This window comes from Microtus oregoni, unplaced genomic scaffold (genome assembly GCF_018167655.1).
Source record: "Microtus oregoni isolate MIOR12 unplaced genomic scaffold, Mior012 000022F_ref0000154, whole genome shotgun sequence".
Taxonomy (NCBI): Eukaryota; Metazoa; Chordata; class Mammalia; order Rodentia; family Cricetidae; genus Microtus; species Microtus oregoni.
This window is the reverse complement of record NW_024543081.1, coordinates 11359058-11381816: the sequence shown is the minus strand read 5'-3', so window position 1 is coordinate 11381816 and position 22759 is coordinate 11359058. Positions and strand designations below refer to the sequence as shown.

At 52.1% G+C, this 22759-nt stretch overlaps 1 protein-coding gene and 1 pseudogene across 1 annotated transcript; one reads left to right on the top strand and one right to left on the bottom strand.

Annotated features, from left to right (window-relative positions):
• Positions 1-709: 709 nt before the first annotated feature.
• Pmm1 (phosphomannomutase 1) lies at positions 710-9987 on the bottom strand. Its single transcript, XM_041671871.1, has 8 exons — positions 9827-9987; positions 6739-6856; positions 5602-5678; positions 5411-5502; positions 5006-5105; positions 2384-2459; positions 1557-1672; positions 710-1205 (listed from the first exon to the last, which is right to left on the bottom strand). The coding sequence occupies exons 1-8, from the start codon at positions 9911-9913 to the stop codon at positions 1083-1085; spliced, it is 789 nt and encodes a 262-aa protein (XP_041527805.1). The 5' UTR covers positions 9914-9987; the 3' UTR covers positions 710-1082.
• A 1284-nt stretch (positions 9988-11271) lies between these two features.
• On the top strand, positions 11272-21480 carry LOC121461097 (annotated as a pseudogene).
• The last annotated feature ends 1279 nt before the right edge of the window (positions 21481-22759 follow it).

Genomic DNA, 22759 nt, shown 5'->3' with positions numbered 1-22759 from the left:
TAGGTGGCCTTTTAGGTGTCCACAGGGTAGAGTCATTTGGGGTGTTTGTACCTCACCTTGTCCTAGAATAGAACCCTTTGCACAGAGGCTGGCAGTCTAGGACTGTTAAGTGTTGGCTCATCCCTCTTATTGGAAAAGACCTACCTATCTGACATCCCACTGTGAACTAGGCTTTTCCAGCAAGGTCTGTCCCTGAAGCACTGTCCTCTGTAACCATTAGGACCCGAGTTCAAATCCCCAACATGCCTGTCACCCACCACTGCGTGACAGAGACAGGCAGATCCTTGACAGGGAACATGTTGGTACTGGTGGACCCCAGGGCCACCCAGGCCTCCCTCCTCCGAGCGTGTCCTCTTCGGGCATCAGTTCGAGGCTGCCTGAGTGGCGGGGGGCATCAGGCCTCCTCTCTCCTCTCGGGTTCTGCGATGCTGAGTCAGAAACCTCCCCACCCAGACCCCAGCCACGGACTACCCATCCCCCCTAACACTGGCAATAAACTCAACTGTGACCCAGCCTGCTCCTGAGCTGCCTGTCTGTGAGGGTCCTTGGGGAAGGGGCTGAGGAAGTACAAAGCATGTTGGCCATGTCTGGGGCTTCAGTGGATCAAAGACATCCTGGGACAAGCTTCTGTCCCTGTATTTTCTCATCGGCAGAGTGTGGCCCTACGCGCATGTGACAGGAACCATCATATCTTCAGACACACCTAACACACCTTGTCTTAGGAACTTTAATATCGCAACAGTCTTTTTAGTAGTGCCCCTTCCCTGCCTCTCTGCCCCTTGTCAGTCTGTGGCCAGCAGGCTCCACAGAACTCGCATGCCTCCCTTCGGAGTGAATCCTAGTCTGTCCCGAAGACCAGCAGCATCAGAAGCCAGGGCCATCAGTGGAGTGCAGGAATAAGCCTTATCAGGAGGCACCTGGCTGGAGACAGTTGCCACACAGATCTTGGTTCTATGTGGGTGGACCTTGTGCCCATGTGATGCTGCATGCCGGACCAAAGTGGGAACCTTGGCACCCCATGGTTCTCTCTTCAGGCCCGGACAGAGTTCTTTGAAGGTCCCAGTGCTCAGCGGTGGTCACCGTCAGGCCTCGTGGGCTGTCTCTGGGAAGAAAAGTTCTCGGCATCGTTGGACAGTATCCTGAGGAGAGACCACGCTATGGCCGACAGTCCGGGGGTCTGCATAGATCTCAAAGTCATTGCCACCCTGCAATCAGAAGGAGGACATGGAAGATGTGATCTTAGGTGATGCCCACAGGGTAGGAGGAGCCCAGGACTGAGGTCCAAGAGACACCTTTCCCATCCAGGCTCCTGCTGACCTGCCTCTCCTTGGAACTGCCAGGAATCCCACCATCCTGGCTTCTCAGATCTACCCCAACCTGCTGTGTACCATGGAACAAGTGTCCAGCCCTCTTTGGCTCCTCGTCTTCTGAACTGCGGAGTGGGAGCACTGATTATCTCCTGGGAGGCCCTGACAGGTCTCTGTTCTATCGCCCGTGTCCCTAGCCTTGACCTCAGGTGCTTTGGGTTGAGGGGACCTGGGCAGGGCCACACTCACAGGACTGGTCTCATTCCCAAAGAAGTGGATGATGTCGAAGCTGTCCTCATCCAGGCTGTCGAGGCAGTAGCGCTTATCCCAGCCCTCGGGGAAGACATCGAAGCTTATCATGCCTCCTGTGGATGATGTGGGGGTCATGACAAAAGCCTGAGAGGGACAGGCAAGGCTGGCAGCTTGTCAGGGAAGCTCACGAGGCTAAGTTGGGCAAAACATGCTTTGTTTTTGAGACAGAATCGTGTACCCAGTTTGGCTTTGTACTATGCAGCCAAGAAAGGCCTTGAAGCCCCATCTTCCTGCTTCTACTTAAGTGCCAGGATTAGAGACACGTGGCAACGCGCCTGGCTCTAAGGCGCTTTGTTCATTCAACAACCCTGAAAGCCACCAAGAGCAGACTTGGGATCTGTAGGGTCTCATCCAGGCCAGCAGCAAGCAGGAGCAAAGGTGGGCTCACTCAGTCAGCATGGCCAGGGAGAGCCAAGGCGACACTAAGCTGGGACACAAACCACAGTGGGAGTACCCAGGGGGCTCCAGGCAGCAGACACATGGTAGGTTCTAAGTGACCATGGCATCTGCTCTCCCCTCTGGCTACTGGGGAACAAGCCGAGATGGCGATGGCGGACGACCCAGGAGTCTCGGGGAGCAGCTAGTGGCAGGAGTTGAGTTGCCAGCTTCGGAAAGATCTGTGGAGCCCTCGACTACTAGCCAGTTGGACTGGGCACGGGAAGGGTGAGGACCAACGTCAGGCGGTCATTGGACAAGGCGGGCAAAACTGGCATAGGTAAATAGCGTCCCCTGCTGGGCCCGAGCCCACCGCAGGAAAGGCATACCTCGGGAGAACCTCAGCCCCTTGCCAGCAAACTCCGTCTTCAGGGCTTCCACGAATTTCTCTCGGATCTTCTCCTTCTGTATAGGGAAGGGTATGAATTGGCTCAGAGGGCCTTCTGTAAGCCACGCCTGTAACCCCCACCAGCTCCCTGATTATCTGGATGAGTGTGGCCCCCAACACAAATGGGGCAACAAACCCCCTCGCCTTGGTGTCAGTGCTGGGGCCTAGCCCCAGAAATGGGGGTATGGAGGCACAAGAAGAAAGGCGGAGGGTATGGGAGCAGAGTCAGGTCTGATCCACCCTGAGATCTATAGGCTAACTGGGTTCTAGGCCTGCTGGCTATGCTGCTTAGCTGTGTGGCCCTAGGCAAGTGACCTGACCTCTCTGGGCCCATTCCCAGAACTAAACGATAGAGAAGAAATTAGTGGCTACTGTCTGCTTCTCAAGGAAAATCAGAACTGAGAGATGTGAGCCCCCTCTTGGCCTTGATTTTGCCTTCCTAGCAGGTGGTACGCCCCAGAGATAGGACTGTGGGTGCTCGCACTCTGAGGAAATGTAGCTCAGAGCTCAGGGCTGGGGGCTGCGCTTCCCTCCTAGCCGATCGGCTAATGATTGGACGGCGTCATGTGCTAAGCCCAGCCCTAACATGTCCAGTGCCATGACCCTAAGCTGCTCAAGGCAGGGTCCTTATCTAAGCACAGCATCCTGCCACCCCTCCCTGGAGTCTACAGGAGATTTAGGAAAGCATGTGCCATCAGGACTGCATACAAGCACACAGCTCTCAGAAACAGCCACACGTCCCAGTCCCAGCAGAGCTGAGTAAGAACAGAGATGAGGGAAGGGGTTGGGGGTGCCAGCCCTCCCCCAGCCTTCCCTGCTGCTCCAGGCCAGGCCCATCAGCTGTCCTCCATCCCCATCCCGTCAGTAAAGCTGCCCTCCCAACCTGGGCAAACAGGAGGCGGAGCTGGGACTGGAAACCTAGAGAACAAGGGAAGGGGCCGCCTGGCTCGGAGGTTGTCAGTGATCAACCTTCCCTGTCCCTTAGCCCTGTGTCCACTGCCTACCGGAGGCCTCTGTGCATTGTGGGAATTGTACTTTAAGACCCACCCACTCTCAGGGAAACACCGGGGACCACTGAGCCACATCAAAGACATACTCAGCAACCAACTCCCTAAGTGACCCGCGATGACAGTCACTTCTCTGAGCCTTGGTTTCCACATCAATACAATGGGAATACACCTGTTTATTTATTCAAAAGCATCCGTGGCAGGCAGGCACAGCGGGACACACCTATAATACCAGCCAACAGGAAGCCGCCTGTTGGATGCCAGCACTGTGACTGAGGCCAGTCTGGGCCCACACTAAGAAGACACTGCTTCAAAAAGAAAATGTTTCAAGCGGGGTGGTGGTGACGTACGCCTTTAATCCCAGCACTCGGGAGGCAGAGGCAGGCGGAACTCTGTGAGTTCGAGACCAGCCTGGTCTACAAGAGCTAGTTCCAGGATGGGCCGCAAAGCTACAGAGTAACCCTGTCTCGAAAAACCAAAAATAGAAAAAAAGGAAAAGAGAATGTTTCTTGGGGCGGGGTTGTTGTGGGTCAGTGTCAGGGCACTGTCTAGCATGTACGAGGCCCTGAGATCCATCCCCAGGACCACTGACCTCTGTACAGGACATGGAAGGGTTGTGGGCTGAATATGATTGGGGCAGTAAGGGTGGAGAAGAGTTGAGCCTGGTCTGGGTGGTGCGCTCCCGGCAGAAGGCCCAGTGTGAAGGAGGAAACTGCTGTCTCTAGAATGAGCAGAAGCCACGGCTGCAATGCAGGCAAAGGAAGAGTGGCTGGCTGAGTCAGGGTGAGAACGCGAGAGCAGGGGCGGATGAACTCACACCACCCCTGACGTGTCTGCAGAAATGATCCCCCGAAAGGGGTGATGAACAGGGAGGCGAGCAACACACCCGGTGATGTTTAGGGAGGTGGTTGGTGTATAAACTGAATAAGGGGGCGTGTACTTGTAACCCCAGCATTTGAGAAACTAAGGGAGATCACAAGTTCAAAGCCAACCTGGGTGAATACCAACAAAAAGAAACAAAATCTGGCATTTGAGAGGATTTGGTGTGTTCTGAATGTGAGTGAGAACATGGCAGCTGCAGACAGAAGCGGGGAAGGCTGAGCCGGAGGAGGGCAGAGAGATGCCTCGGGGCTCTGAGGGGGCATGAGACGCTGCCCAGCCAGCCCTGGGGAGCCACGGAAGGCTTGTTACTGGGGAGATACAGTCAGATGTGTTCTAAAGGTTCTCAAAGGCGGGCTGGAAGCAGAGGGGACAGAGGACAAGGGAAGGGGCTCAGGTAACAGGACAAGCAGGTGGGAGCCTAGAGTTGGTTCTGGTGTGGGTAGGAATGTGGCAGCGGTACTGAGGTGATAACATAGGTCACTTAGTGGCCGCAGGTCACCAGGAAAGGAGACCAGCAATGACAAAAAGAGGCTGGTGTGCCACAGAAATGACACACAGGTGCCCTAGTGTGAACCCAAAACTCCTCCTCAAAACCCATTTTAATGATGAGAAAGCAAAGCTCAGAGTGCTGAGTGACAGGGCCTATGGGCCTACGGCTGCCCAGCAAACAGCACCTTGTCCAGTTCAGAGAATTCGATCCTCTCCTCCAGAGTGCAGCTGCGGCCGATGGGCGAGATGTTCAGCATGCCGTTCCGGAACTCAATGAAGGTTCCACTGGGGCGATGAAGAAAAGGGGGTGAGAAAGCCAGAAGCCATGGGAAAGGAGGGGAGAACAGCTCTGAATTCAAATCCTGTCCCCACTAGAACCACAGCCTCCCTGGACTTCACAGGGTAAAAGAATCAACCCATGCATAAGTTAGGGTCCTGGACCTGTGGGTATGTAGCTCATTGGGAGAACACTTGCCTAGCATGCGCAAGGTCCCCAGGTTCTAACCCTAGCTGCAGAAAAAAAATATCAAGGGGGTCCATGTGAGGGACTCCCACTCTCTTCCCCCAAGCCCAGCTCAGTGGGGCCTCACCGCTTCTTGGGTAGTCTGAGCAGAGCCATGTAGCTGAGACAGAAGTTGATCAAGTCCTGCAGGAGCTCCTCCCCCAGGTGGTTCTGGATCGTCTGTGGAAGGAACACAAGGCTCGCACTGTGGCACACACAGGACAGAGGGAACCAGCTTGGAAAAGTGGGGTGCCCCAGCTAAGGCCTGGGGACACTGACCTGCTTGGAGAGGAGCCGTCCATGTTTGTACTGCACTGTCCCGTTCTCGGCAAACACATAATCAAACTTCTCAATGACTTGGGACGCATGGATAAGCGGAGAGAAAGAAAGCATTAGACAAGGACCCACTGTGCTTGGGGACAAAGCAAGCCCTAGGGACAAAGCCCGTGCTGTTTGGCTTGGCGGTCTGCACCCACTTTTCCATCCTAAACCGGCTTTTCCAGCACTTCCTCAACCTCTGCTTTCTTCTACACCAGCCAGCCACTCCTCTAGCCAATGCTCCCGTAGGACTTTCTGCTGGGGCAGCCCCTGGCTCCGCATCCTTCAAATCCAGCTCCCTCTTCTGGAAGGCTTCCCAGGAATGACCAAGAGAGGATGCCATTTCCACTCTGCCCTCCCATAGCCCTCAGCCCTCCCCAGTGAAGACTCTATTCTCCTTTCTCAGTCTCTCTGCAGAGAAGTTTGCAGCTCTGAGGGTTACAAGAAGCGGTTGGGAGTCAGGAGGCCCAGAGAGTGTGGCTGGGATGCCCTGCGGCATCTGGGTGGTAGATAACCACGTGGGAAGGAGGCGTGGACAGATGACATAGAGAGTCTGGACTTGCCAGAGAATAAATGAGGAGATAAGGAAAAGGGATAAAGGGGAAAAGATCTTTTTTATTCCAAAAAGGAAGCTTCTGGCTTGAGGGGGCTCTTCCTGACAATAAGATGGAACTAAGTATTTCCAAGTTACTTCAGTTTCCCTATTAAAAACAAGATAATCAGCTGGACGTGGTGGCTCTCGCCTTTGATCCCAGCACTCAGGGCAGAGGCAGGCGGAGCTCTGTGAGTTCCAGGCCAGCCAAGGCCTCACAGAGAAAACAAAAAAGATTAAGAAGTAATAAACAAACAAACAGAAACCCAGAGTCGGCCCAGAACACGCACGGCCTAAGGGCAGGAGGCTGCCTGCTCTGCTCTAGCCTTTGTTCCAGAAGTTAGCACAGTGAGGACTACCAGGTACTCACTAAATGTCTGTTTACTGGGGCACCTGGGGCTTCTCCTTCTGCCCCACAGAAGCAGGAGAGGTGCCCACATATGTCCCAGCTCCACACTCCTACCTGCCCTACCCCAACGCCCGCTGGAAGAGGCCACCGTGCCTACCTTCATCCCCATCGCCCAGCTGCTCAGCAATCTTGGAGTAGTCAGAGCCTCCCACCACACCAATCTGCACCCTGCTGCGAAGCTTCTGCAGGAAGGCTGATACCTCAGGGTCAATTTTCTGTGGGGGATGGGAAGGACAAAAAGACCCGGGTTATCAAAAAATCTGGGCCCTCAAGCTGGGCAGAGGTGGTAAGCCCAGCGCTCAGGAGGCAGAGGAAGGAGAATCTCCGAGTTTGAGGCTAGCCTGGTCTACATAGAGAGTTCCAAGAGAGGTTCCAAAGCTACACAGAGAAACCCTGTCTCAAAATAACAACAATAAAAATGTCTGGGACCTCTACTTGGCTCCTAGTGCTCAGAGTCAGGGAACCCTCCACCTGAATCTGAGCACCCCCAATTAAAAAGTCAGAATTGTAAAGTGCAAAACGGCTTGAGCACTGACACGATGCCCAAAGTGGCGAATTCCACAGATGACACCTCAAGTCAGGTGTCACAACCAAGACAGAAATACACTAAAAACAGTGCACAGATGGGGGGGGGGTGTATTCTCATGCCAGAGTGCTTGTCTGAAACGCCTGTGGTCTTGGGCTTGAAAAGTAAGGTATGGATACAAAAAGCACAGCTGGGCGGTAGTGGCGCACGCCTTTAATCCCAGAACTCAGGAGGCAGAGGCATGCGGATTTCAGTGAGTTCCAGAACAGGTTCCAAGGCTGCACGGAGAAACCTCGCCTTGAAAAAAAACAAAACAAAACAAAAAACGAAAACAAAAGCCACAAGTAAGGTCCAAGGAGTGGGTTTGGTGAGTGGAGGAGCCTATCTTGAGGTCTAACAACCCGAGTTCAGTCCCAGGGAGGCCCGTGATAAGAGAGAGGTCCTCTGACCTTCACACGCTCAATGAGGTACATGCGTGTCCTGTCACACACATGCATATAAAATGTAAAACAAACAAAATAAACTGTTTTCAGAGTAGAACACGGTAAAGCTGGATGCGGTGGCGCATGCTTATAATTCCAACACGGAAGAGCAGTTCAAAGGCACTGCGAGCTCTGTCTTTGAGAGTGAAACTGTCTAAAAGAATAACTTTTTGAGAGCATCAGGAGTTGTTGTTAGGCTAATCTATCAGTTATACATAAAATACAAATGAATTTTGTGTTTACATGTGGGTCCCATTGCCGTCATAACTTATTATGTTTATGCTCAGAATCTGAAGAATATCTAAAACCTCAAACATTTCTGGTTGCAAACGTTCCAAATCAAAGACTCTTCACTTGCACAAGGCAGAGACCTCAGAAGCTCCACCTGCTAAGCGCGGCTCCGGTGACTGAGCAAAGCGCTTTGCCTTTCTTTGCTTGGTTTCCTCTTTTATAACGGTCTCCACGACAGGAGCCACTTAAAGGAGATCACAGCTACCCTGGGATGAGAGAAGTGTTCAAAGTGTATACAGATTCTCCACCAAGGAAACCTGAACAGGTGAGTCAGAACTCAAACTTCCACATACTCAGATATCCAAGATCAGAGCTAGAGAGCATGGTAGGAGGGGAACAGGAGCTCCCAAGTGCTATCCACGAAAGTATACGTTGGTGCAATTGTTTTGCAATTTGGCAAGAGCCAGTGAAACTTAAAAATGCCCAGACCCCAAACAGCATTTCAATTTCTCTTGCCTAAGGCACATACAGCAGTTCCTTGGGGTATGGTTTAGAACAGTGAAAACGGCAAGCAACTCCCAAGCTTATCGGCCAGACAATGACACAGGCTTCCTCGGAACTAGTACCAGGCAAGGGTACAGATAAGGCCAGATCTCTGCTTTCAACAAAGCTAGGTCCTAAAACGTGCAGTTAACTGTCTGAGGCTAGTTGTAGGAAGCCACAGGCAGGATAATGCCGAGTCAGTAACAGCCGTGCAATACAATTTATATTTCCTATGGGCACCTAAAAGCACCAAAGTCATACTACACAGACAATAGTAAACCTTGGGGAGAGGGCTGGCCCTGGGACACTGGTAAGGTCGAAGTGGTCTTTAGCCTTTAATGGTTGCACAAGAATGCGCTTGTGAATACATGTATAATTAAAAATTAATGGCCTAGCAGTAAACAAATTGGCAGGCAGTTACTGTCCAGGCCTTGCCAAGTCAGTGCAGCACAGGGTCGGGAGAGGCATGCCTAGGCGGGACCGCGCTCTCTCCCATCCAGGCATCTTCAGTTCTCATCCACCCCTGCTGGAAAGAGAGGTGGCTGATCCCTTCTAGGGAAGGGCTATCGGGAGGCTAAGACTTGGATTCCCACCAGCTTCTGCTTTGGAAGAATTCTCAGATCATCCCTGTTGTCCCTGCAAGGGAAAGTGGACCACTGGAAGGATGGGCCGGAACGACCATGGATGAGACAGAGGGAGGAGCAAAGATCGGAACCATAAAGTGCGATAGAAAGAAAGCATACTCCCACTTACACTGACTCAGTGACCCTCTTGCGACCAGACTAGCCCTGGGGCCTCTCAGGACACATGGGTGGAGCCAAAACGACACCACCAACAAAAAAACAAAACTCGTCAGAAAAGCAGCTCTCTCCCTCCGACCTGAGGTGGAAGGTAAAACCCCTAAGAGGCTTAAGAAACTAAACCCAGGCTTAGGCCTGGGGACGCCAGGGTGGAATGGCTTGAAGACCTTTCTTGCCCTCACTAGAGGGCGACTGAGGGCTTGGGAGCGAGCCGAGCTCTGCCTGAACACCGCGTTCTGTAGCTTGAGGACTGGCTAGTTGTGCATCCTAGGGCTGAAATAAGGGTGGGAGCATCCCAGAGCCCCAGGCTGGGTCTGTGGAAGCCATGGGACCGGAACACCTGGCCTCCCACCCGTGGGCGCTCCTCCCAGGACTGGATCCAGACTGCGCGCTCAGGAAAAAACCTGGGCGCCCATGCGCGGAGCGCTGCGGCCTGGAAGGCCCTGGGTCCCATCTCCCTGGGGACAGGGACCGATACCATTGCGCTCCACATTCCCCACCGGGTGGTGTGGGTGTCCGCGATCACATGGCTGCGCACCCCACGCTGGATCACGGATGTCCGCGTGACACTCGGCAGGAGCTGCCAAACCTCGGAGCCCTTACCTGGCGAGCGGGCGTGAGGGTCCCGTCCACGTCAAACAGGCAGAGGATGCGCTCTTTCCTGCGGGCGCCCTCGACGGCGACAGCCATGGCTGCAGCACCGCGCGCCAAGCGCTGTCGCCGCAGCAGCAGCAGCCGGGGTCGGGCGCGACAGAGGTCGGGCGGGGCCGGGGCGGGGCCAGTGTGCGGCACGGGGCGGAGCAGCGGCCATCGGTCCTCCCTCGAGGGAGCGGGGCCCGAGCCACCGAAAGCGGACTCTACTGGCACCTAGGATGGAGGGGCGTGGTAATGGGCGGGATCAGAGCTCTGGATCGACAGAGACAGGAACCGGCGGGGAAAGGGGTGGAACTGGAAAGCAGTGTCGGGCCAGGATTGGACTTTAGTTGGTTGCGAGTGATTGCAGGGCACGCCCTATGGGGGTGGAGGTGGGGCGAGGACGGGGCTGAGACCGGCTGCTCGTGCGTGGTTGCTAAGGTTTGTAGGGCGAAGGGGGAAGAAATCTCCGGAAAAACCTGGTGCATTGGCTTACCTGTAATCCAGCACTTGGGAGGCTGCTTGCGCCTCCATTGCCCAGCTATTATTCTTAGTTATATTTTTTGTTTATTTGTGTGTGGGCAAATGCATGAAACAGCACGTGTGGAAGTCAGAGGGCAATTCGCAAGAGCCGCTTCTCTTCCTCCACCATTGTAGATCCCGTAAATCTCCGGGCATTAGGTTTGCACAGGTACCTTTACCCATTGAGCCACACTAATGTGAAAACAAAATAAGAAACTCCCATTGAGCCACACTAAATGCATTTAATGTAGGTTTGAGCATGAGGGTTAAGAAAAACAGCAGCCATTTGTTAGAAGGCCCAGAACTCATCTCTCTTTTTTCCTGACTGCCCAGCCTAACCACAGGCCTCTGGCCAGGAGGAGAACACGGCCTACATAGCTCCATGTGGAAGACTGTTGGGGGAGAGGTTGACCCACCAAGAAACAAAGGGTGAATAAAGGAAAAAGACCACCATGTGATAAGAACCTGACCCAATCTATGGGCTTCAGGGACTGACAGTTGTTGACAGTTTTTCAGCATTCTCAGGTCAGATCCAAAAAGTGCCCAGGTTCTCAGTCTGGCCTTCCTGATTATTTTGTTAACTTCAAACTTGTCCACAAGACTCCATGGGCTAAGCCAGGTAGTGGTGGCTCACGCCTTTAATCCCAGCACTCGGGAGGCAGAGGCAGGAAGATCTCTGTGAGTTTGAGGCCAGCCTGGTCTACAAGAGCTAGTTCCAGGACAGGCTCCAAAACTACAGAGAAACTCTGTCTTGAAAAAGAAAGCAAAACAAACAAACAAAAAACCCAAGTGTCCAGGCTGGGGTATGAGTCTTTCCTGATCGCAGGTGTCTTGAGTAAAGGCCATGAAGCCGTGAAGTTCTCCAAAGAAGCCAGAGAAGCAGTGAGGCCGTCATGGGACTTCTGGCTGGAGATGGTCTGTGGTCTGTGGCCATATTCATAGTCAGTTTGGTAATGCTGGCGGATCTGATGCACCGGCACCCGCGCTGGACTGCCCGCTACCCGCCAGGCCCTGTGCCATTGCCTGTGTGGTGCAGCCTGCTGCAAGCGGACCTCGAGAATATGCCGCACAGCTTGTACGAGGTGAGGGGATATGATGGTGGAGGGCAGCCGAGGCATGGTGCGCCTAGCTGCCCACAGTGCTGAAGCCACAGACATTCAAGAGGAACCATTAAGGTTGCTGTGCTTCCTGAGGGAGGGCCCTGCAGGCCTGAGGACACTCAGCCTTCCAAGGGCAGAAACATGGCAACACAATGGCAGGAAGCTGGTGCAGGATTAGTTGGATAGAGCAGAAGTCATGGAGGCCCCAAGTCCCTTCTGATCCCCTCAGTGAATGAAGCGTCAGGGCTGTGGGAGAGGGATGAGGATATAGAGCAGCATGGTGGTCAAGAAACCAGGAGGAGAGAGGTGCTGTGGTTGATGTGTGGTCTCAAGATCACTGCTGACCTCAGGAACCAGAGATTCCTCATGTATGTTGGGATGCTGAGGGACCCCGTGGCAGTTCCCTGGCTCTAGAAAAGACTACAGCTGGGTGATCTCTAATCTATTATGAATCCTTTGCTGAACATAGAAAACAAGACACCCAAGTCACAAAACGCCAGATCTCAGACTGGGATGGAGCTCAGTGGTAGAGCATTTGCCCAACATATGTGAGGTCAGTAACAAGACACACAAATGCGTGTACTCATGCAGGCATGCACAATACATTAAGACTTGTATGGTGAGTCTGGGTCTGGCATCGGCTGGGGGCTTCCACTTTATGATTGCTCTGTCCCTCCTCCTCATCTTTAGCTTCAGTATTGCTTCAGTCACGTGTTCAGCCTGCAGGTGGCCTGGAAGCCCACGGTCGTGATCAATGGACTGAAGGCCACGCATGAGATGCTAGTGACCCGTGGAGAGGACACTGCTGCCCATCCCCGAATGCCAGTCTGTGAACACCTGGGCTTTGGGCCTAAATCCAGAGGCAAAAGGCTGCAGCAGGGGACTGGGGTGGGCAGGAGCTGGGTCACAGAGAGGCTTGTGGGCAGCAACGAGAGGAAGGACAGGGCCTAATGGAGGTGGTGATGTAGTCAAGCAATGCAACGAAAAGGTGTTGAGAGCAGAGGACAACACAGTCAAGGTGTCCTTAGTAACACACAGATGTCCCTGTGGCGTTAGCACCTTACAGGCCTGAGTGGTGAGAGCAGCGGCGATTCTCTGTGTCTACCCTGCGCAACTTCGGCCTGGGCAAGAAATCCCTGGAGCAGTGGGTGACGGACGAGGCAGGCCACCTCTGTGACGCCTTCGCAGACCAGGCTGGTGGGTGATGGGTGAGGGGTGCAGAGGGGCACAGGGAGACACAAGCAGCACAGTGACTTGCTTACCTCTCTACTCCCAGGACGACCCTTCAATCCCCACAGTCTCCTGAACAAAGCTGCATGCAATGTGATCTCGTCCCCCACTTTTTTGCTTATCGCTTTGAGTATGAAGGCCCTTACCACACCAGAATTTTAAAATAGCAGAAGAACATTTGGAATAACTCTTTGTCTTTATTCCTGAGGTAGAAGATTCAAGGCAGTCTGCAGAGCCATGTCTATGCTGTCCATCCTCCCAGGGGCAGTTGTGTGCCAAGGCCATGGGAAGGTTTTCTGGGAGTCAACTATGGGTGGAAAGACCTGAAGCTTGACAAACCTCTGAAAGTAGGAGGGGAAAAGTGGATCAAAATCAGGGTTTCTAGAAAGGGAGACAACCTGTACCCTCTGTCTACATGGAAGCCACACAAGCCTGTGGTTTCCAGGATAGAGTATTTGTTCTGTTAACCCAGGCTGCAAGAGCCTGAAGGATGGCACTGAGGAGGAGGCAGGTGATGGGTGGGGACAAACAGGCTCTGGATCCTTGTAAGGGAGCCTGGGAACTGAGACTGAGTAGAGGAGGCACTCAGGGGCCAGCCAAGTGGTGCGTGGGTAAGGAGCTTGCCAAACAAGCCTGGAGATCTGAGTTTGATGTCTGGGATCCACAGAGGGTACAGAATGATGGGCCCTATCCATTGTCCTATTCCTTGCTAACACACACCATGGTACATGAGCCCCATATACAATAATTATTAATTAATACTTTAAAAAGAAGAAGCACTGGGATTTCTTCTTTGGTTGTCACGGGTCCTTAATTCCTTCCCAATGCTCCTGCTCATCCCAGGGCTGGTTGACGAGGTACCTCCCATGGCAGAAGGTGTTCGTGGCCATGCTGGAGAAGCTGTTGACTGAGCCAAGATGACCTGGGACCCTGACTAGTCACTCGAGATGTGACTGACGCCTTCCTGGCTGAGGTGGAAAAAGTGAGGGTCAGCCGGGCAGTGGTGGCAAACAGCTTTAATCCCAGCACTTGGGAGGCAGATACAGGTGGGTCTCTGTGAGTTCAAGGTCAGCCTGGTCAACAGAGTGAGTTCCCGGATAGGCTCCAAAGCTACAGAGAAACCCTGTCTCAAAAAACAAAACAGAAAACAAAAGAAAGAAGAAAAGAAAAAGTGAGGAACAGCTGTAAGAGATGAAACCAGAGTCACTGATTAAAGTGGCCCCTGGATTCTGAGGCCGGGCAGTGGCTCAGCACCTAGGCTACCTGGAGAGAATAGGAGGGTATTGTGGGGTTTCCTCTGTTCTCCTCTGAGCCCACCCTCTCTGCTGGCTCAGGCCAAGGGGAATCCTAAGAGCAGCTTCAGTGATGACAACCTGCATCTGGTGATAGCTGGCACATTCCCTGCAGGGATGGTGATGACCTCAACCACACTGTCCTGGGCCCTGCTGCTCATGATCCTGTACCCAGCCCTGCAGAGTGAGCCTGGGTGGGGCTGGGAGGGAAAAAAGAGAGGCACACTCTCTGATCTTACTTGAAACACTCATGGCTGCCAACACTGGTTTGACTCAGACTCCTGCGTGAGTTTCAGTGTCTTTCTCACACGGGCCTAGACCCTAACACGGAGGAGAGGTCAAGGTGCGGCCTTTGGCTCTTTAACTGCGGGGATGCTGTCCCTCCAGACTTCCAACAGGAGGTCAATGATGTCATAGGCTGTGGATGCCCAAAAATGTGAGCCTGTGTCCACGTTGACCAAAGGTCAGAGAGTTGGACTTTACCTCTATCCTTCAAGGTTACTGTGCTCCTACCGCAAAGGCCCCACCTAGATTTAGGTCAGAGAGTTCGGCTCTCTCTCCAGGTTATTGCCAACAGGTGTTACTAACGTTGCTAAGATCCAGACCTTGTCTTTCAGGAATAGAGAAGTAATTGTTTCTACCTCAAACAAAAGTCCAAGGATCCAACTAAGATTCCAGTTCTTTCAAGGAGGTAGCATCGGTTTTCACCTAGGGAGTGGTTGGCTTAAGGAATGTTTTAGTCTAGGGTGTGAGCAGGACTTGTTTTGTTCTAGCAACAGAATGTTTAACTAGGCGGTGGCCCGTGACCTTCATCTGGTCTGTTCACTTCCTTGTATCCGGTTAATGCAGTTTTTTGTCTCACTCCTACCTTTTGGGGTCAGGGGTATTTTAAGCAATTGGAAAATTAAATGCGGGCAATTTTAGTATTCACTGGAACTCCCTCCCAGTACTATTCTATGTTTTTCTGTCTTACTATTTTCGTGTCTTCGAATTCTTTATTAATAGTGAATTCTTTACTAATATTTCTAAATCCTAACACCCTATCTTGGCGAGTGGTATTTTTGTTGAGGCTGGTCCCCGACAATAGGTCAGGCAAGGAGTCCAGAGATGGCGGACCAGGCCTGCACACCCTTCACCCATGCTGCCGTTCATGAGGTGAAGAGATTTAGGGGCATTGTTCCGCTGAATTTTCCAGATATGACATTTGTGACACTGAAGTACAGGAATTCCTCATCCCCAACGTATGCATTGAAGCTACCTGGAGCGAGTGAGAAGGAAGCATCAAACACTCAACAAACCGCTTAGGAGTTTATTAGAGGAGACGTGTACAGGCCTGGTGAGGTCCGTGGGCAGAGAGAGAGGGCTGACAATGGCGCGTCCAGCTTTTAAAGGCTGCCAGCGCACTTGTACAGGCAGATGATGTAGCTACGCCATACACAGATGACGGAGCTCACGCATGTGCGCTAGGGCTTACGTAGCTGCATCACATGTAGGTGACATAACCATGCCGCACGTGAGCCACACAGGGCCTTTTGAGGTTCCGGGGCGACTAGGTATTTTTGCCTGAGGGCTTCTCTGCACATACATGGCTCTGGAACCTGGAAATGTCAGCCATGCTGGTTTGGCTAAATCATAATATTCCATCCTTTTGTTAACTATAAAAATTTGGGGAGTTTGGGGTCTTTAATGGATGGGAATGGGGTGTCGTCAGGTCTCTCGTGACTACTTCCTGCTAATTTTGTGGGCATCGTCAGGTCTCTCGAGACTGCTTTTTGTTGATTTTGTGGATGTCAGAGTTGAGGTGCTTGACCATGTCCTGAGGTGACTGATTACTTTCGTGTTTTGGGGGCTCTGTGGAACTGGCTGACTGGCAGCGTGGACCTCTTGCAAGATGCTGAAAAGGCAGAAAATTATGTCTGGAAAAATTTCAGATCCTGGTGATTGAGGGAGGTGTAGCACCCGCCTGTACTACTTGACAGTATGGTACTACTCCTGTATTGCGGTGCCTGCACTACAGGATCATTCGTGAGCGGGGCAAGGGCATGGAGATTTAAACACACAAAGACACACAGACAGAGACACTGGTCATCCTTGAAAGAGGAATGTCCCCTTTATTGTATCCATGGGCAGCTTCTATAGGGATCCTTAACTGATAGCCACGCCCCAGCCAAACCCACCAGAAACCACTCTCCTGCCATCAGGAACTCCTGAGTAGCTCGTGCTCAGAGCAGCTGCAAGCATAACACATTGTTTACAAGAAATTCAGGATCTGGGGGTTCACAGCTCCCAACAGTTTGGGGTAATAGTTAATCCCAAGTAAATGATCCGAGAGGTAGACAGTTGAACCTTAGAAGGTGAGACTCTATAGCCCTTTTTGGACAGGAAATTTAAAAGACTGGAGGTATTAGTTTTGCTAATCTCCAAGGATGGATTGCAAAGTAAGACATCATTTACAGACTGTATGAGTTTAGACTTAGGGAGAGACAGTGAGGGTAGATCAGAAGCCAAAGCCTGACCAGACAGGTGTGGGCTGTCCCGGAATCCCTGGGGAAGGACAGTCTAGGTGAGCTGTGTGGAGAGGTAGGTGTCAGGGCCAGTCCAAGTGAAGGCAAAGATTTTTTGAGATTGAGAGCTGAGAGGAACAGAGAAAAAAGCATCCCTGAGATCTAGAACTGAGGAGTGGGAGGTTCCTGGAGGGACAGTGGAAAGAAGTGTGTAAGGGTTAGGCACTACAGGGTGAAGAGGGACCACTGCAGAGCTAATAAGCCAGAGGTCTTGAACCAGGCAATAGGTTCCATTAGGTTTTTAAACAGTAAGTATAGGGATGTTAAAGGGAGAAGAGGTGGGTCGAAGTAGCTTTTTTCTTAGAAGGTGAGAGATAAAAGGCTTAAGTCCCCTAAGGCTGTGGAGAGAGAGGGGTACTGAGCTTGGGTAATAATCTTAGTAGGATCTTGTAATTGGATAAGAATGGGGAAATGGTGTTTAGCAACAGAGGGGTTTAGGGTGTCCCAGACTTGGGATCCACCTGAGAGGCTGGTAGAGGAAAAGACACATTGGAGCTGGGAGGTTGGGGGGCTAGAAGAAGGAGAAGGGGAGCTGCTGGCAAGTCTGGGGTAAGGTGAATGGAAGGAGCAAACGAAATGGAAGCTCCTACTTTTGTTAAAAACAATCTCTTCCCATAAGAGGTACTTACTGGGGGCTGGAGAGATGGCTCAGCTGTTAAGAGCATTGCCTGCTCTTCCAAAGGTCCTGAGTTCAATTCCCAGCAACTACATGGTGGCTCACAACCATCTGTAATGAGGTCCAGTGCCCTCTTCTGGCCTGCAAGCATACACACAGAAAGAATATTGTATAAATAATAAATAAATAAATTAATTAATTAAAAAAAAGAGGTACTTACTGGGCAGGTTGGCATGACTAAAAGTGAATGAGTGAGATAAATACCCCTAAACACACAGTTCAGTGGTGGGGTCTGCTGAGGTAGATAAGGCTGTCCCCCTACCCAGACAACAGGGAAACTAGAAGGAGAGGTAGGTCCCCAGAACTCCCTCAGTACTGAGTATGCACTCCGGTGTCTCAGAGAAAGGAGATGGGTGGACCGTCCTGATACTGTGATGTTTACCTGTGGCTCCCTGATACAGATGACAGTTGTGGTTGGGTCAAAGGAGCTCGGGAAGCCTCACTCGTCCATGGCCAGACCTAGGGTCAACTTGGGAATTTTCTGGGTTTGCTGTCTTTATGCCATGATGTGAACAAAGACAATCGACTGCCCAATGTCCTTCCCTATGCCATCTCGGATCAGGTCTCGTGGGACCAAGATGAGGATTAGGGCATGCTCGGGCCCCGTGGTCATTTCTACCACATTTGAAACACGGGCCTGGTGGTTCTTGAGCCCCGGGGGGTGGGGTGGGAGGCAAGGGCGCAGCGTGGACAGGACAGCACGGATCAGGTGGTTTGTCACCTCGGCTCGTCTGAGGGCCTTGGCCGGCTAGCACGTGACAGTGATGATTACAGGTTTTGTCCCTCCTCACATGGTACACCTTAAAAGCCAACTCTAAGACTTCTGCCGTGGGGAAAAGGGGCCTTTCTCCAAACGTCTAAGTTTAGCTTTAAGGCCAGGGTAGCACTGAGAAAACAAAATGAGCCATGAGTAGCTGTCTGCCTTCCATGGTTTCGGGATCTAAGTTAGTATATTATAATAGAGCTTTAGTGAGGCGTTCCAAAAATTCAGGATTTTCCTTCTTGTCGTGAATGACCTCTGAGAGCTTAGTATAGTTTACTGGCTTGAGGGCAGCCTTGAGGAGACCTGCCAGAAGGCAAAACTTGTCCCTACATACAATTTAACCTGGGGTGTTAGAATTTCAATGTGGTTCCTGCTTGGGGACCGCCTCTGCCCCCAGAGGGTGTATTGCATGAGTTTGGTGACTCTCTTCTTCAAGGAGTCTGGCCTGCTCCCAAACTCACCTGCGCTCTTCAGGAAGTAGGTTATTAGATAGGATCATATAGATGTCACGATTATAAGGCTGGGTAACGTATCGGAATTGCTTTATGAAAGAGGTAGAATTACATGTATAGGACCCCAGTTTTTGTTCTATATGGGAGAGTATTGAGAGGGAGAAGGGGACACGTACCCTGACCAATCCGTCTATGCTGGCCACCTCTCTCAACTGGAGAACTGCAGCCGGCTTGGCTTGGTCAGGGTTGGGTTCTGCAGCACGTGAGCGTGTGAGAGGAGGGGTAAAGGTGGGTACTGGAGCCAGGTGACCGCTGTGGCCTGGCACTGGAGAATGATCCAGTGGCGAGGCAGGTGGTGGGTGAGCTGGCAGGAGCTGGAGAAGTGGAAGTGTCTGTCTGCTGAGGTCCGAAAGGTGTGGGTTCCTTAGCGGGGTCCAGAGTGGAAACTGGAGAAGCAGAAGTAGCTGCTCACTGAGGTCAGGAAGGTGGGGGTTCATTAGCTGGGTTCAGAGTGGAAGTGGAGGGTTCTTCCAGCTCAGATGGCAGAGCCAGGAACATGTGAGCAGGTGAACAATTTGCAAGAACAGAGGGCTTAAGCTTAGAGCTTAGATGGTAAAAGGCTTGGATATAAGGAAACCCTTTCCATTTGCCTGTGCGCTAACAGTATTTAGAAAGCTCCTGTAGAGTATTGGGATCAAAGGTGCCGTTAGATGACCTCTTTAAATTGTTATCTAAATAGTAATGAGGCCATTTTTTTTTTTTGAGCAAAGATGGATAAATGTGGGAATCTGTAAGTAGGGCATTAAGGCCTGAGGTTTCAGGGCCTCTAAAAGGCATCCCAGTGGGGAAGATGGACTGACGGTCTTGGAGAGCTTGTTTCTCATAGCTGAAACTGAAAACCCACGATATGGTGATACCACAAGGCTTCTAGAAGGATGTCTTTTCTCTACAGGCGGATGTTGAAGCCTGACTGGCTCCAGTCTGGGCAACTTGGAAGCCAGAGAGGCTGGAGGCCGCTCTGAGCGGTCTCTCATGGCAGGGACCACTGACGAGTGGTCCCAAAGAAAAGAAAAGAAAAATCCGAAGGACCCTGGGTCCCAAGGCGAATGCACTGCTCAGTGTTGTAGTGCTAGCGTGGGTGGACTACCCTGGGGCGTCCAAACACGTTTTTAGCTATGGGAAGCAACCAGAGATGAAATTATTCGTCAGCGAAGGGCTCAACTGTAGCTATGAAGGCCATGGTCGGGGGGGGGGGGGGGGTACTCCCCCAGTTTCTAGGAGCACCAGAAGATTTCCGGGAGCACAACGGTCCATTCCTTGGGTTCGGAGAAACGGCTAAGCTGACCAGAACGGGGGAACTCACCAATTAAAACCGGTGGTGTGTGAGAGGTCACGCTCAGGCAGATGGAACACATGGCTGTTGTGGAAAAAAAAAATACGCGGGAGGGCCCGACCCTGGGAGAGGGGCAGGAGGGCCTGCTGAGTCTCACGGCACCCATGAAATTACCTGGTGCGAGTGAGAAGGAAGCATGAAACACGCAGCAAACACACTTAGGAGTTTATTAGAGCAGACGTGTACAGGCCTGGTGAAGTCAGTGTGCAGAGAGAGAGGCAGAGGGCTGAAGATGGCGCCTCCAGCTTTTAAAGGCTGCCTAGCGCATGTGCACAGGGGGATGACATAGCTACGCCATACACAGATGATGGAGCTCACGCATGCGTGCAAGGGTATACATAGCTGCGTCATATGTAGGTGATGCAACCATACCGTATGTGGGTCACGCAGGGCCTTTTTTTTTTCTTCTTTTTTTTGATTTTTCGAGACAGGGTTTCTCCGTAGCTTTTGGTTCCTGTCCTGGAACTAGTTCTTGTAGACCAGGCTGGCCTCGAACTCACAGAGATCCGCCTGCCTCTGCCTCCGGAGTGCTGGGATTAAAGGCGTGCGCCACCACCGCCCGGCTCTTTTTTTTTTTAATAATTATTTATTATGTATACAATATTCTGTCCGTGTGTATGCCTGCAGGCCAGAAGAAGGAACCAGACCTCATTACAGATGGTTGTGAACCACCATGTGGTTGCTGGGAATTGAACTCAGGACCTTTGGAAGAGCAGGCAATGCTCTTAACCTCTGAGCCATCTCTCCAGTCCACGCAGGGCCTTTTGAGGTTCCCGGGGAGACTAGATATTTTTGCCTGAGGGCTTCTCCACACATGTGTGGCCCTGGAACCTGGAAGTGTCAGCCATGATGGTTTCTCTAAAATTATAACATGTATGGGCCCTGCTACCATAGCATGGGCGTAAGAAGGGCAGACAAGATCATATCATCCTGCTTCCACATGGTGATGGGACCAACCTGGGTGCGAGCACATGGCAGCCTATCCTGGATTCTCCATGTCCAGTGAAATAAGACACAGGGAGTTTAGAAAACACTGTGCACAGGGGCACCCATGGGAGATTCCTTCGGGGCATCCCATGGCCTTCAAGAGGGGCTGAGGGTGAATGAAAGAATCCAGTGTGTGCAGGAAGAGGTTGGGCATGTGACCATGGTAACCAGGGTATTGACAGCCCTACCCCAGTCCATGTTCACACCATGTGTCTCCTGGCAGGGGACGACCCTCCTCACCAACCTGTCCTCAGTGCTGAAGGATGAGACTATCTGGGAGAAGCCCCTCCGCTTCCATCCTGAGCACTTCCTGGATGCCCAGGGCCGCTTTGTGAAACATGAGGCCTTCATGCCATTCTCAGCAGGTCCTGTGGGGTACCTGTCTCCATGTCTCTTCAGGGAGCCTTGGAGGGTGGAGCATCTATCAGGCCCCAGACTGACTGAGCCCCTTTCCCACCTACAGGCCGCCGAGCTTGCTTGGGAGAGCCCCTGGCCCGCATGGAGCTCTTCACCTGCCTCCTGCAGCACTTTAGCTTCTCGGTGCCCAGTGGACAGCCCCAGCCCAGCGACCATGGCAATTTCCCAGTTCCAGTTGCCCCCTCCCCCTACCAGCTCTGTGCTGTGGTGCGCCAGCAGGGACACTAATTCCAGTCCTGTTCTGTAACTAGGGCTGAGCCATGCACAATAAACCAGTCTGGTGCAGTCTTGTTTCTTGCTCCAACCTTAATCCCTGCCTCTGCTGGGTCCTCAGACAACAGTTTAAAACCAAACTTTACCACCTGCCTTACCCCTCCCCAGAGGACATCTAGACATTGGCAGGGGCCTGCAGGTTCAACATTCAGGAACCCGAGGTAAGAGGATTACAAGCCCGAAGCTATTCAGCCCTATATAGTAAGGTCAATCTGGACTACACAGTGAGGACTTGTAACATGAAAACAAAAGAAAGGGGGGAGAGAATTGTGCTGACCCTATATCACCCACAAAGACCTATCTATAGAGACTAGTTTTATGACAAACTACAAGTTAGATGTCAAGACTTCGGGTGTCTCAGATGACAGATGTTAATGGATTTCTGCTGAGAGACAGCACTGCTCCTGTCTGGGTGACAGAGGTGGCAGGGGTCCTCAAGATCATGAGGTACCATGAGATGCTAGAAAGGCTGCTGTCCTCACAGCTCTGGCTGGTCACAGAGAGAAAGCACAGAGAGAAGGCAGAAGCAGTGAGTGGTGATGGACCGAGCCTGAGGTGTCAGACACACTCCCGGCTGTCAGCTAACGCCCAGTCACCAAGTGTGACTGAGACAGAGGAGGACGTTGTTCGCAGAGAAGCTCATCGAACCTCACTGTCCAGAGGTTTGGGGATCCCATAGACTTGAGCAGGGTTTGGGGGAGCACCCATATGGCTGACCTCAGTCTCCACACCTTCCAAGGTTAGACTCAGACAATGTGAGGCCACTTTCCTAAATCCTGTTGCTGGTATAAAAGGTGCCACATATCCTTCAACCCCAGCTGTGTGGAGACACTGCTATCAACATGTTCCAGGGTCTCAGGCAACATCTCCCCACAGGCTGATGGGACTCAAGCACTTGTCCTGGAATGTTCAGGGCAGAACTGCCCAAGCTGAGGTCAAGCTACTGCCCTGGGTGTGCTCCTTGGCATGCAAGGCAAATTGAAGCATTTGTCTGTGTGTCTTTCTGGTTTTATTTTGGTTAGACATCACTAATATTTACCAGCCTTACCACTCTAGTTCTTGTGGTGTTGGGAATTGATCCCAAGGCCTTATGCATGCTCAGCCTGCAGCTCCGGTGAGCCACACCACAGCTCATCCTCCGCATTTGCAGAGCACAGCTCAGGGGCATCAGTCAGTCCCAGTGTGCAGCCACCACCACGATTCCTCCCGAGATCGCTTCATCTGCTAAAACTGG

What these genes read in the sequence shown, in the direction of transcription:
- Pmm1 (XM_041671871.1), bottom strand. Translation starts at nt 9,913, where the DNA reads ATGGCTGTCGCCGTCGAGGGCGCCCGCAGGAAAGAGCGCATCCTCTGC. An exon ending in CTCAGACTACCCAAGAAGCG is followed by an intron (nt 5,106 to 5,410) that starts GTGAGGCCCCAC and finishes TCATCGCCCCAG; the next exon opens with TGGAACCTTCATTGAGTTCC. An exon ending in GGGGCTGAGGTTCTCCCGAG is followed by an intron (nt 1,673 to 2,383) that starts GTATGCCTTTCC and finishes CATCATCCACAG; the next exon opens with GAGGCATGATAAGCTTCGAT.